Source organism: Carassius auratus, chromosome 23 (genome assembly GCF_003368295.1).
Source record: "Carassius auratus strain Wakin chromosome 23, ASM336829v1, whole genome shotgun sequence".
In the NCBI taxonomy this organism is placed as follows: Eukaryota; Metazoa; Chordata; class Actinopteri; order Cypriniformes; family Cyprinidae; genus Carassius; species Carassius auratus.
In genome coordinates, this window is record NC_039265.1 from 8,250,470 (window position 1) to 8,266,027 (window position 15,558).

Here is a 15,558-nt window from a genome sequence, read left to right on the forward strand (position 1 = left end):
AGTCTTCCCAACACAATCTACCTGACCTCTTGGACAAGGGTAGGGATGTGACTGTATTTCCCTTTGAATCTGTCCTTGTCTTGTCTGACCTACAACATGTGGACCTCCAACTCTTCTACTCCTTCACTATTCTCAACTCCTCCCTCAACCACTAGTGTCTCACTCCCATGTGAGGTAGGGACCGGCTTTAACTCAGATCTATGAACGCACTTAGAGGGGCCTACGCCATTTTGACGTGGCACTTCATACACATTACCAAGGCCATCCTTACATTCCAACACTTTAAACACGCTAGGGGCCCATGCATCTTGGATCTTATTTCGCCCCAAAGGATGACTCTTACAATAAACTAACGTGCCTGGAGCAAGTATGGATACATCATTCGGTGGCATTGATTTCTGGTATGGAGCCCTCTTCTCCAAATACCTCCATAAACCAAGGACAAATGTTCTTTATGTTGGACAATCCAGTCACTTACACTACCTCCCGATAACTCTTCCTCAGCCACGCTCAAGAGAAAATCAATTGGCAACTGTGGCTTTTGGCCGAACATAAGTTCATATGGTGAATGCTGGGTTGACTGATGAACAGTGGTGTTATACGCAAATAAGAGTTGTGGAAGAAAGTGTGGCCACTTCCCTTTCTTATCTGGGGGCAGGGTCCGCAACAAATCGTGCAACGTTCGATTGAAACGTTCACACTGTCCATTTCCCTGAGGGTGATATGGGGTGGTACGACTCTTCTGAATTCCATAAATGTCACAAAGATGTTTCAGCAACTCACTCTCATAACTACGCCTTTGTCCGAATGTATACGCTTGGGTACGCCATACACACAAAACCACTTTCCACCAGTACTTTAGCCACAGTCTTCACTCTCTGATCTGCAGTAGCAAAGGCTTGAGTAAACTTGGAGAACACATCTGTTACCACTAATACATTCCCCAGACCACTACTAGCTCGTTCCAAGAGGGTGAAATCAATGGCTATAATTTCTAGAGGTCTTGATGCAGTAAGACTTCCCATATAGGTGCGAAATTTAGGCTGTGTGGCCTTAGCCAGTACAAACCGCTCACATTCAATGCACCACTGTTTAACGTCCTTCCACATGCCTGGCCAATAGCATCTTTCCCTCAACATGGTCATGGTTCGCCCGCCACCCTGATGGCCATGATTATTATGCACATTATTAAGAACCTCGGGTCGTAAAACAATCGGTAGTAAAAGCTGCAAGACAGTCTCTCCTGTAGGTGGAAGCTGTACTTTTCGATATAACACTCCTTTATCCTCCTTAATCCGAGGCCACTGCCTAACCAACTCCCTAAGACCCTCAGGGCCCTGAGCTACCTCTCCCTTTGAGGGTGGCGCTCCCCTCCTCCAGTGCCTCAAAAAATTACCAATCAATGGATCAGAGGCCTGCAGTGCAGAAAGATCACCATTCTCTCGCATTGGTACCGCACTTACCACAGAGGCTCTAGCAACATGGGGCTTTGGGTTCAAAGCTACTTGGTGCATACTCACCTCAGGGGGAACCATAGTCCCAGCATTACTCATCGCGAGAAGCCCAGCGCTGTTCTATAGCTGCCAATTTCGCAGTTTGCAAATAACTCAACGGGTTATTATCAGTATATACAATGAACTTATTGCCCATTAAGTATTCTCTGAACTTCTCAGTTACTGACCATTTCAATGCCAGCAGCTCTAATTTCATCGAGCTATAGTTGGACATATTAGTTTCAGGGGGACGCAACCCTCGACTTGCAAACGCAATAGGCCTAATCTGTCCCCCCTGGTCTTGAGACAAAACTGCTCCAAGACCTCGGTGGCTTGCGTCGATCTCCAAAATGAACGGTTTTGCAAAATCAGCATATCCCAACACAGGGGTATACACTAGCTTCTCTTTAAGGGTCACAAAAGCCCTCTCACAATTATCGGTCCAATGTTGTTCAAAGGAGCCCAAAGTTTTTCAGACTGCTCTTACCACCCTGCAAAGCTCCCACCAACTTATGCAAGGTTGCAGCAACTGAAGCAAACCCTTCAACAAATCGGCGATAATATGAAGCAAAACCTAAGAAAGAACGCAATTCTGTCACATTACTAGGCCTTCGCCACTGAGCAACAACACTAACCTTTTCCGGGTCTGTAGCTACCCCCTCGGCTGAAATAATATGCCACAAATACTTCACCTCAGTCTGAAACAGATGACACTTTTGAAGCTTCAATTTCAAGTGGAAATGTTGGAGGCGTCCCAACACTATTTCCAACCTCTCCAAGTGCTGCTGGAAGGAAGTTGAGAAAACAACAATGTTGTCAGGATATAAAAGCAAAGCATGGAATCGTTGGTGGCCAAATATCCTTTCCATAAGGCGCTGGAAGGTACTTGGCGCATTGCACAACCCAAAGGGCATCCTAGTAAACTCAAAGAGCCCGAAGGGAGTGCAAAATGCGGTCTTTTCCTGATCTTGACTAGCTACAGGAACCTGGTTGTATCCACTAGCCAGATCTAAAGTGCTAAACAAACTAGCCCCAGCCAAAGCGTCTAAGGATTCCTCAATCTGTGGGAGAGGAAAGGCGTCCTTACGAGTCCTTAAATTTAGCTGCCGATAATCTACACACAGCCTAATTGAACCATCCTTTTGTACAACAACAATTGGAGAAGCATATGGACTGCAACTTTGCTTTACTACCCCTTGGTCTACAAGCTCTTGAATATGCCTTTTGACCTGATCATACTGAGAAGGAGGTAACCTACGTTAGCATTGTCGCACTGGGGTCTCGTCCACTAAAGGTATTGTATGCTCTACTAAAGTCGTACAGCCCAAATCCCCTTCACCACGACTAAAAATATCACTATACTTCTCCAGAAGTTTACGGGCCTCCAATTCTTCCTGAGAAGACAAATTAGGCCAGGCCATTTGTGAGAAATCCACTGGAGGAAGTTCTTCTACTGCCACAGCTTTAACTATAGCTACCTGTTCACCAGTAGATCCCCGTTCATGGAACTGTACCAGTGTTGTTGACTGCAGAGAAACTAGATGAAATTCTCCCAGAACTACTTTAGACTGAACCCACCGATCCTGAGTTCCAACCTGAGGAAAATGTCGATCCTAAACCAGTGTGACAAATAGCAGGAACCATAACAGCAGGTCCAGGACGAACTCGGACACGGCCAATCAACCCGGTCTCTAAGACACGGTCGAGCTGTCTACATTCTGCCAAACTGTCCCTCCCAGCAGCTTCCTGAGATGACCTCAGATCTACATTACAAAACCTAGCAATATGGCCTGGTTTATTGCAACGAATACATATAGGCTTACCATCTGGCTGATAAGGAAACTTCGTGCCATGTGGACGAACATCATACCTCTTATGAAATGCAGGGGGTTCAAGATGTGTCATAATGGTGTCTAATTGTACCTGTTGCTTACGAAGGCACTCCTTCATTTCTTTTAACTCATCTACTGACTGTACTGCAGCTACATTTGTTTGAATCTCCCCAACCACGCCCTGAGCGCTATACGAATAAGCACGGGGCCTTTGGCTAACAACACGTTCTCCTTCCTCTACCCACTGGACCGCTTCAGTATGAATATCCAAGGAGGAGACAAAAGGGTCCATCCGTACCTGTCGCTTTAATTCTCGTCTCAACATGTTATCTCTAACATGCTCGATAAACTGATCCCTAAGAATAGAATCAGGATTAGCAAAACATTGTGGATCTCTCCGCTTAACTACTTCAATGAGAGACATAAGGGCATGAGAATATTCTCGCAGCGATTCACCCTCCATTTGTTTTCGTTGTTTTCGTTGATTCTGTAGCCCTATGTAAGATTTAGAACAACCATAAGTTTCACGAAGAATGGAAAAAATCTTTTCTGGAGTATTTCTTTCTGCAGGGGTCCTAAACTTTATCGTTTGGTTACTACAGGGAGAGATGGCATAGACACAGGAGATGGTACAGAATTAGTCACAGGAATAGACGCAGAGGAAGAACCCTCCAACAAATCATTAGCCGGAACAACTACCGCTCTTTGAGTGGTTTCTTTAAGCATGGCATTTTCTGACTGCAATTGTTGTATTAACTCTGTTAATGCCTGTAATTGTGCTGCCATTTCCTCTGCCATACTAAAAGAGAGAAGAGGGGGACATTTTTTTTTTTTTTTTAAACTACCAAATACAGGATTACTAACAAAATCAAAAGATAAACAATCTGCTGCTCCCAGCTGATGCTCAGGACCCCTGAGGATGACGATCCAAATCTTCAACCACTGTTTTTCCCAGTATACAACCAAAAAACAAAACCATGGACCATATACCCACCGCCTTAATATTTGCACCCTGCCGACTACGCCAAATGTAACAGGGGCTGAAACACCCACTCCTAAATACCCAATCGAGGGCAGTAAACCCGCTCACGTAGGCCTGGGCGAAAAATCGATTCAATGAATTAATTCAAATTTTTTGTTACAGGCGATTTAAAAAATAAGTAAATCGAGTTGTGTAATGGTGCATTTTTGGCTCCCCGGAGCTTCCGTAGCATTAGTTTCACATGGCAGTATGGCAAGCAACAAAAACATCATAGCACACACGAAACAGCAAGCGACAACATGGCTACTGGTGAGAGTTGGAAGTTTGTTCACAAAGAAAGGAATAAAATCATCTGTTGTTTGGAACTGGTATGGGTTTGCTGCGACAGACGTGGAGCAAGAGACCCCACGCTGCAACATTTGCTTAAAGCCCATCGCAGTCAAAAGCAGCAGCACCACACATCTATTCTTTCACCTGAAACAGAGCCATCCAGCCGCATATGAAAATGGGGGTTACATTTGTCTTGCTTTTGATTAGAGCTGCTCCAATCACGATCGGCCGATCGTTAATCACGCACCTGAGGGAATTTACCGCTGATTTGTTGTCTGCTGTTTGTACTTATTGCTTTCCTTAAGTAGGGAAAAAAATAAAAAAAATAATAAAATAGGAAATCGAATTAAGAATAAAATCAGAGATGTTTGAACGAGCCGTTTTAGGAGGGCGTGGACAAGTCTTAACTTTGATAAAGAATATCTTTTTGGATTTGAGACTTTAGACTTTTCAACTTTACAGATCATCTTTATGCACCATGAGCTTGTAACACTCTAAAGATAAAGGAAAAATTTAAATTGCATTATATGACCCCTTTAAACGATGGAACAAAGACTCCAACTGTGATAACATATACTGGGCCAATGACAAAGGGAAAAGCTATTTCAGGGAAATTCAGTTCTCGTGTTTTTTTATTAATCATTGGTATATGAAGGAGTGGCAATGACGTGTTATATAAACGATAACTTCTGTCTTTCATACAACAGTAGCAGACAGAACTTCTTGACTGAAACAACCATCACATTATGATGACCAAATTTATTTTTCTAGCTGGTAAGTTAATGTTGATCTTACAGAACGAAAGAGCTTGTTGGCCTTGGAGTGTTTTATATGTTATAAATTGTAACATTCTGTTTTGTCTTTCAGGTTTTTCCCTGGCATTGTGTCACTTCGGTATTTTAGTTTTTTATTTAGTTTTTCAATTCCTAATAATAATAATAATGAGAAGAAGAATATATTATATTATATTATATTATATTATATTATATTATATTATATTATATTATATTATATTATATTATATTATATTATATCTTATCTTATCTTTCAGGATGGTCCTCCGAACTGATATGCTACTTCACAAACTGGTCTCAGTACAGACCTGGTGTTGGCAAGTACATGCCAGAAAATGTAGATCCACATCTGTGCACTCATTTAATTTATGCTTTTTCCGCCATTAATCCGGTAAATGAGTTGATCACTTCTGAATCTAATGATGAAACTCTCTACAAATCTTTCAATGGACTAAAGGAAAAGTATGTGCTATCTGATGTTTTGTTTGTGAATGCATTTTGTAATTGAATAGAATGCATTATGAAGTTTTGAATAAAATCTTAAAAATAAAGTTTTTTTATTCGCATCAATGATTCCACAATGAACCTTTACCCTTCATGTAAACTATTCGTTCCACTAAAGGTCCTCTACAATGTAAAAAATAAATGTTTCTGTTAAGAACTGTTAACTGAAAAGTTATTTGGGGAACCAAAACTGGTTCTTCTATTGCATCGTTGTGAAAACCCTCTTTTGGAACCTTATTTTTTAAGAGTGTAGTGATAATTTGACAGAGACATTAATGTGAATAATGATACAAATATTTGACATGACAGAAATCCCAGCTTGAAAACTCTCTTGGCTGTCGGAGGATGGACCTTTGGCTCAGAACAGTAAGAATCCTGCTTAAAACAGTGAATTTTGAAGGATGTGTGTTAAATGTAAACGTAATTTTATCTTCATGGTACTTCTTGTCAGATTTAGTATCATGGTGTCCTCACCAGCAAACAGGACTACGTTTATTCAGTCCTCCATCACATTTCTGAGGAAACATGGCTTTGATGGTCTGGATCTGGACTGGGAGTATCCAGGTTCCCGTGGAAGTCCTCCAGAAGACAAGCAGAGGTTCACTCTGCTCTGTAAGGTACTGCAGTATTTACAGATATTTTACACAATATAGTAGTTTTAAAAATCTAATTATGCTGTTTATATGATGAGATTCTAACATGGTTGAAAGCTTAAGTACAAAACAATAAAGATAATAGATAATCAGAGAAAGAATGAGTTTGTAAGTCCACTAGTGAAATACTCTTTTCTTTTGTAAGTATTTGAACTCCACAAGTTTGTTTTAAACTTCAAGGGTTCTGAGCAGCTTAAGCTGAAGTGTAAACTGTCTTATTCATTTTACTTCATAACATTTATCTATGTAACATTTTTTTTTAATCCAAAAACTTTGTTTATTTACAAGTTTATATTAGATTTTGAATCCCATAATCACATTTTTTCATAATTTTTTAAAAATATTTCCATTATAATTTACTTTGACTGTAACAGGAGCTCTTGGAAGCTTATGAGGCAGATAGTGCTGCCACTGGACGTCCCAGACTCATGCTCACTGCTGCAGTGGCTGCTTTTAAAGGAACTATTGATGAAGCTTATGAAATTTCAGAAATTGCCAAGTAAGAATTTTTAGATGAATGAATATGAATCAAATTAATATGTAGTCTGGCCAAGACCTTCACAGTCTGCCTCATTATTTGCTTCTATGTCTTGAGTCTGAGTTGATGACTCTGAACTTCTGGTTATGCAGGTATTTGGACTTCATTAATGTGATGACCTATGACTTCTACGGTTCATTTGAAAATTTCACCAGGCACAACAGTCCTCTGTATGATGGCTCTGGATACCCAGGAGGCAACATCTACTATAACACTGTAAGACGGCCATATATCCTACTGTATTCTTAACTTCATGCGTAACATTTAAATGATTGTGAATGAGACCGTGAGTCATTCCAAATAACAAGAAGCTGGAAACATGCAACAGGAAATTCATGAGTTCACCCTTAAATCTAATCTGATAGCAAATAGTAAGCATATTATGGCATGCTGACCTAGGGGAGGGGTCCGGGCCCGGAACATAGCCCGAACCCAAAGAACTCCCCTACCCCTAATTTGGGATAAAAAATATATTAGAAGTGAGGAGTTGGGGTGGAGGAGGGATGGCGAAAAACTGTTGTAGGACAGAGGTAGGTAGGCTGCATATATATATACTCTTAGTGTGCTATTGGTGTGGCCGGAGCTGAAGAGGGAACACTTGGGATACAGAACGAGCTGCATGGATAACTTTTATGACATTTGATTCCTTTTTGTACAAATTTTGAAGAAGTTAACAATTCATAAAATATACAATTGCAAGCAGTTTTGTAAATTACGTCTTCACTTGTTATCCCAAAAATGTTGGTATAGCATAATAGAGAGAGAGAGAGAGAGAGAGAGAGAGAGAGAGATTTGGCCCCCAAATCACTAAGTCCGATCCTGCATGTAGGCCAACTGGAACTGGGAGCAGAAGACTTATGTTCTTGATTCACTGAACTTAGTCATAGAGGTTTAAAGGGGTCATGTGACATTGCTAACGTGTCGATTTTTACAAAGCTCATCGTTCTGAACAGCGAGGTGACTTATGCTGTGTTTTTATGCATTGTGTATCGGACTGTGTAAACATATAACTATGTCTGCATTTGTGATCAGAAAAAAATGATGAACAACAAGCGCTATTCTACACTGCTTAAAACTTGTGTTGAATCATCAGTGGCAAATTCTTAAATATAAAAAGGAGCTGCGGCTCTGCTGCACCGGAAGGGAGACTGTCTCTTGCGGCTGAGTATGAGGCATGGTTTGATGCATCTGATGGAGAGCTCTCACTGCGAACGAAGGGAGCCGTGGGTCTGCTGCACCAGAAGGGAGAGCCCCGTCAGATGCTGAATAGGCAAGGAGATACGAGACACGGTTTGACTCATCGGATGGAGGGCTCCTATTGCAACCGAAGAGAGCCAGTGGCTTTACTCCACCAGGAGGGAGATCCCTGACCGCCATTGAGCATGCAACATATCTCAGACAGGGGGTTCACCCTGCGCCATAAGGGTGCCGTGGGTCTGCTGCACCGGAAGGGGAGCCCTTGTCCGGTTTTATGAAGAATAAGCAATGAAACATGACTGATGGAGGGACTCTTGCTGCATCTGAAGGGAGCTGCAGCACTGCTGCACAGGAAGGGAGAGTCCCCCTTGCGACTGGATATGAGGCTTGTTTTGACGCAACTCAACAACAGACAGAAGGCTCACACTGGGACCAAAGGGAGCAACGGCCCTGTTGCACCAAAAGGGAGAGCCCTGTCCAATGCTGAATAGACGAGGATGTTTGTAACGATGGCTGGAAGGCCCTTACTTTGCCCAAAGGAGTGGTGACTTACTGCATAATCGAGTGAATAAAATGAATTAAAAACACTTAAAATTTAATTTCATCATTCATTTATTAGATTTTTTTTTTTTTTTCACAAAATGAGTGACTGGAAACTTTTCTGCGGGAAAGCCTGACTGAGCAAGGATCAGAGGGTCGAAGAGAGGGTCCAGTGCAGATTTAGATTGAGCATTCCGGAGTTGGACATAAGAAAAGGGAGCCTGATAGGGTTGAATTGGAGATAAAACATGTATATGGAGTGGCCTTTCCTTTCTTGGTCCATCTTTATTTAATGAAGTAAGCGATAGTTTCACTATCAAGTATAGACAAATCAGAGATTGTCAGGTGAAGTCTGGGGTTGAATTTAGGGGTTATTGCAATTAATGAGAATCTCAGAAAACCAAAAAATCCAATAAAACATGGCATCTAGAAATGAGAATCTGAGATTTTATGATATTAGGCACAGGAGGTGGTTCCAGAGTGGCAGCATTCAGTGCAGTAGGTAGAGGGGCCACTGAAAATAAAGTATACTGAGGTGTAGTTTGGGTAGAAGTTAGAAGGAAGATAAGGAGGGGGCGTAACCATTTGCAGAAGCTGCCTCACTCACCGATTAGTCCCTGATGCTTGGGGAATCCCATAGGAAGAGGAAGAGAAAGATGGAAATTAGGGAGGAGGCCAGTATGCTTGCTTGGGCATCTGCAGCAGGGGCTTCTGACCATTGATGGGGAAAAGGAAAAGTGGAATGTTAAAAATAAGGTGTCTGAGCTTGAGCAACTAGCAGAGGCAGCCTCATGCTAGCATCCGGAGGTAGAGTGGAAATGAATGGAGGTTGAGAAGCCACGCCAGTGGGCGATGTTACATGCAGTGATTAGCTGAGAGGAGGAGGGAGGCAGTGCAATGTGAGAACCATCTGAATCTGGGACCTAAACTTGCTTTGTCTTGAAGCTCAAGGAGAGCCGGAACTTGATCTGGAAAACAACGTCATTTTAAATGAAGTAGTGAGCTATGAGGAAGAGGAGCATGGGCTGCAACTGTCAGCAGAGACAGCCTGACGTTTAAATCATCTTCTATGGGAGCAGGAGGCCACTGAAAAGAAAAATTGGTCATTAGTAACTAGAGAAAAAGCCTGAGATGTGTTGGCCTGAGTTACAAGTGGAGAAAGCCTAATGCTTCCTTCAGCTGCTGTAAACCACGGGGAGGGAGTGGATTGGATTGACATCCCGAAGTGCCTGTGTATCCTGCATGGCTAGCAGAGGAAGCCTCATGCTAGCATCTGCTATGCAAGCTGAAGGCAGCTGAAAAGGAAAAGGATTAGAAGTAGCAGAGGGAAAAGACTGAGATATGAGGGCATGCGTTGCCAGCATAAGCAGCTGTAGTCCATGGGGGCTTGTGATATTCAGGGGGGAAATGCTAAGGGGCCTGTGCAGCATGCACAGCTAGCAGAAAACAGCTTCACAAGCATGTGTTATGGGAGCTGGAGACCACTGAAAAGAGAGAGTGGTTAGTAGCAGGAGAAACAAAATACATGCTTTCCTCTTAACCACACAAAAAGCAGCAAGTACTGAAACATCTACACAGCCAAGCAGCTCATCAGCTGGTATAGACATGGAGGAGGTGCCTAACAGTATGCACAATGCATGTTAAATTAGGTTGCCAGTTGAACTTGTTCAATCATTTTTATGTTTTTTTTTATACTCCTTAGCTATTAGTTTGTACCTATAATTTTAAATTATTTAGGTACAGCGTTGAACTTAATTTGTCAAATCAATTTCCATCCTATCGATCTGAGTATGATGAGGGATTTAAAAACAGGTAAAATGACAGTGAAAATTACAGAAATGTGAGTAATTTCATTGTATTTCTACAAATTGACATCACCATCCATGATGTTATCTTCTTAACCTTTATTTAAACAGGAAAGTTACACTGAGGTTAAAACTCTTTTACAAGTGAGACCTGATCAAGACAGGGTCGAATAGCAGAATTAAACAATATACAAGCCACAATGAAAACAAAACAACATTATCATTTGATACAACAGAAACTCAACAAACAAGTCTCCACAAACAAAATATAATACAACACTGAAACACAGCACAGCAGCGCATACATTTAGATATTACACAATACCTTACATAATACTGATCACAGATACGACATTATTAAATCATACGTTTAAAAAAAGGAGTTAAGTGGTAGAAGACTTGGCAAAACAATTGCAATTAGCAGTGAACAGATCCTTTGTTCTATGTTTAAAATAATTTAAAGAGATGAGGGATTGTAGTTTGAGTTTGGACTGCACATCATTCCAAGACCAAGGGCCATAATAAAACAGGCTTAGCTTTCCAGCCTCTGATCTAATAGCTGGCACTTTGAACTGGTAGGCAGTTATGTGACCTGAGATTATGACTGCTTTGAAATGATAAAAATTTCCTATTTAAATAATTTGGAAGTTTTCCTAAAATAACTTTGGAAATTAAAATATACCAATGTTCAAGCCTGCCACAAAGGAAGGGATGACCATCCTACCATACTGTACAATATAACAATGTGTCCTAAAACTAGAGTTAGTGACTGAATGATAAAAACTCCATAGTCGTCGGGAAGAAGGAGGCGGGAACCAGCGCACAATCAAATAACACTTTAATTATTCAAAATAAACACAAAACAGTGCACAGCCCCTCACGGACGACTGGTGCGCATAAATTAAAAGCAAACACATAAAATATGGCAACAGGCCTGGTCCTCTCTCGTCCTTCACGATCGTCGCTCCAGTTTTATATCCTTCCATCTCCATCTCTGGCGAACGGGTGACGACTCCTCTGCTCCCCTCACGCGGCCGCCCTCCATATCGTGGGCGGCCGGCAGCGGAGCTCGCCCGTCCCCGGCAACTCGCTCCAAATATCTGTAGTAACACGCAACACTCGATGCTTCAGCCAGCGGCACTTTATCCATTCCTTTGAAATTTTACCATTCCTGGAATGGTCACAGACGAGATAGTGGATCTTGCTATAGGCCTATACTAAGGGTCCAGGACATGAAGGAAGTGTCTGAAGTCCTCATTGTCAACCATGGAGAGAGGCAAGCAACAGATAATGATAAGATCTTTCACAAGGGCATCACTTATAGCCTTTTGACGTGGATGTTTGGTGTCATAGATCCCTTGTGGTCCAGCATGGAAAAATGATTTAATAGCACTCTGACCTGAACCAGCCGGTGTCAAATGTGATGCAGCGGAGGCACAGTATTGTTGGTACCTAGTGAGAGAATTGTATACAATTAAGCCAAATCATTTTTCAGGCACTCTTTCTTGCAGCAAGAAATGTGTATGATATCACTAAAATTGTCTTTGACCTTAGTTTAAATCATTGTTAACTAGCTGTGGCACGATTATATTTATTTAATTGTTTAAATATTTTTTTATAAGTAACATTAAAGGATTCGTTCACCTCAAAATGAAATTTCCTAATAATTTACTCACCTTGATGTAATCTAAGATATCCATGTCTTTCTTTCTTCAGTGGAAAAGATTTTAAGTTTTTTGAGGAAACAATAGCAACCAACTGATTTGGTAGGCATTGAAGTCCATTATATGAAGAAAACATCCTGCAATGTTTTCCTTAAAAAACATAATTTATTTTTTACTGAAGAAAAAAAGCCATGGAAATCCTGGATGGCATTGGGAGGAGTAAATGATTAGGAAATTTTTGAGTGAACTAATCCTTTGTATTACAGAAATACACTCAGCGGAAAAAGAAATGTGCATTTTACAGGACACTGTATTTTTAAAGATACTTAAAACGTAAAAATCAATACGATATGCAGAGAGAGAGTTTGTGTGTGTGTGTGTGTGTGTGTGTGTTGAGATAGAGAGAGTGTGTTTGTGTGTGAGTGGCCGAGTGATATAGCGTGAGTGCGTTTGTATGTGTTCAAGTGAATGTGTGTGTTTGATGGCACGCGACTGGTCAGAAAGCAACGTGCAACGTTAGTCTGACATGTTTCTTGTCCACGACACCACAAGATTTTAGAAGTCAAAATTGCGTCATCCGTCTGACACAGTGACCATTGCAACAGACAAAAAAATTTGTAATCTGACACAGTGACTATCGCAACAGACAAAAAAAAAAATCATGTAATCTGATCTGACACCGTGACTGGTAAATTATCAACAGACAAAAAAAATTGTGTAATCTGAACCAGACATTAGACATCGTCGACGTCTGATGCCAAATTGTCAAACATCGCCCAACCCTAGCTTCTTCTGTTTATTATCATATATGCATTAGTCAAAAATAGTTTTTTTTTTTTTTTTAAAGCTAACGTTAGCCAATGGAGAGCATTTTACTTACTTTTCTGGGTGCATCAGTGACAGGTGTCTGTTAAAGTTTGAATTTTTCCCAGTCTTTTCCTCAATTGTGCGATTATACACACAACATTTAGCACTGCTCTTTTCAGCATTAGATGCAAAATGAGTGTACGGGAAGTTCACGATCCGGGCACATCTTTCTGCATTTTCCAAATGTGAACATTTAGCCCGCGTATCATGCATGAGCAAAAAGTGAGTGACGCCAGTGAGTGTGTTGTCAAGCAAAGACAGCGAGCGGTAGCAGTGTCTGTGAGGGAAAACAATAGATCCCGGCCCGGTCTTGGGCACAAAACAGGAAAAGTGTAACACCTTTTATAATTTTTTTAGAACATATTTAGTCAAAAACAACGTGATGAATGCTCAAGTCCGATTTATATATCCTCGAGTCTGAGTCCAAGTACAAGTCATCATTCTGCGAGTCCAAGTCAAGTCACAAGTCCAGAGAATGAAGTCCGAGTCCAGGACTCGAGTACTCCATCACTGATTGGGGGAATTGGTGATCCTCTGCACATCTTGACTTCTGAGAGACACTGCCACTCTGAGAGGCTCTTTTTAAACCCAAATCATGTTGCCAATTGACCTAATAAGTTGCAAATTGGTCCTCCAGCTGTTCCTTATATGTACATTTAACTTTTCCGGCCTCTTATTGCTACCTGTCTCAACTTTTTGGAATGTGTAGCTCTCAGGAAATCCAAAATGAGCCAATATTTGGCATGACATTTCAAAATGTCTAACTTTCAACATTTGATATGTTATCTATATTCTATTGTAAATAAAATATAAGTTTTTGAGATTTGTAAATTATTCAACAAAGACAGTCAACTGCCCAGAGACAAGAGTATTGGGTCAAATGAGAGAGGGGGAGCTGAGGAATGTCAGCACAAACCTCAAAATGGCACTATGGCTTCTGTGTGTTTTCCTCTCCATTGCCTCTCTCCCTGCTTGTGCTTTGTATTTTAACAAGGTTGTGGTGCATTTGTGCCAGGACAGACAGGCTGCGGGCCAATTAGATGCATGTATTGTCACACCACATGCTGCGGTAGGAGTCTGCTGAAATGTAGAAAATTTATTCATGCTAATGTTACAAAAACATACTTAAAAAACATTTGTCAGATGATCTTTGTTTTTGTCACTTTGTTGGTTTAGTTAGCAAGATGGCATTTGAATGTGGTGGTTGTGGTTAGCAAATTAGCAATATATCCGGGATGTACAGGATTGTTTTTTCTTCTTTCTCTCTCTCTTTTTTAAATAAATTAAATCTATGGAGATTAGTTAGACTTTGTTTTAAGGCAACTTCTAAGACAACACTAGCTAGTAGTAGTAGCACAAACTCCTTTAGACACCATTAAACAGGATTGGTTGGTTGGCACAGAAATATTCCCTGTGGAACATTTTGAATAAATCTGAAGTTTTCCAAACTATTTGTGTCTTTTTGTTTTTTTTATTACATTTATTTTACCACTTCTTTTTCCCACCAAATAATGTATTCTGAGAAAAGTTTAACTTCTGTCCATTGCATTGATGATGATGATTGATATCTAGAAGTACAAACATTTCATGTAACTCATAATTTATTTTTTCTTGGCAGTGGCTTTTCAGAGCACATGATCCAGGATTATTATCAGCACTTACATGGTGTTGCCTAACAGGATCACTGTACCACTGATAGGTGAGGTTGAACTGGCACAGCTTCGTTTCCCTATGCCAAAGGTTGAATACACACTTCACTCACACTCACTCACGCATCTCATCAAACCCTACAAATGTTTATTCATACAAATATTCATTAACCTCTCATTGTCTTTGCTGCATTCTTTCTCACACGCATTAGGGAGTTCTAAGGATTCATTTTCTTGAAGCTCAGAATCTGGAAGTTAAAGACACATATCTGGGCGGGCTGATCAAAAGGGAAGTCTGACCCCTATGGCATGCTGCTGGTCAGCAATCAGCTCTTTAGAAGCAAGACCATCAAAGAATGTCTGCACCCCAAATGGAATGAGGTGTATGAGGTGAATACACACACAACATACACATGGCTTATTTAAGGGTTAGTTCAGCCAAAAATGAAAATTAAGTTATAATTTACTCACCCTGAAGTCATCCTCAGTGGTATATGACTTTCTTTCTAATTCATTTGGAGTTATTTTAAAAATTGTCTTTTAAACAATATCAATATTCTAAACTTAATAATCACTTTTTTCTAGCTTGCACTCTTTATTGTAAAACAGAAGCAGTTCCGGGGCAGATGACGTGTGAGGTTAATGTTTCACATGTGCCGGTGAGTCGTTGATAACAGGAGCAAAGGACACAATATTTCTTACTTTAGCAA

At 40.8% G+C, this 15,558-nt stretch overlaps 1 protein-coding gene across 1 annotated transcript; it reads left to right on the forward strand.

The window, feature by feature from the left end:
- Nucleotides 1-5,328: 5,328 nt before the first annotated feature.
- LOC113041183 (acidic mammalian chitinase-like) lies at nt 5,329-8,910 on the forward strand. The gene is made up of 7 exons (XM_026199582.1): nt 5,329-5,411; nt 5,505-5,531; nt 5,689-5,893; nt 6,245-6,301; nt 6,387-6,552; nt 6,963-7,087; nt 7,219-8,910. The coding sequence occupies exons 1-7, from the start codon at nt 5,384-5,386 to the stop codon at nt 7,373-7,375; spliced, it is 765 nt and encodes a 254-aa protein (XP_026055367.1). The 5' UTR covers nt 5,329-5,383; the 3' UTR covers nt 7,376-8,910.
- The last annotated feature ends 6,648 nt before the right edge of the window (nt 8,911-15,558 follow it).

Bases quoted from the DNA above. Each gene is read 5' to 3' on its own strand.
- LOC113041183 (XM_026199582.1), top strand. From the start codon at position 5,384: ATGATGACCAAATTTATTTTTCTAGCTG. The intron at 5,532-5,688 runs GTATTTTAGTTT...CTTATCTTTCAG, and splicing joins CCTGGCATTGTGTCACTTCG to GATGGTCCTCCGAACTGATA. The intron at 7,088-7,218 runs GTAAGAATTTTT...CTGGTTATGCAG, and splicing joins GAAATTTCAGAAATTGCCAA to GTATTTGGACTTCATTAATG.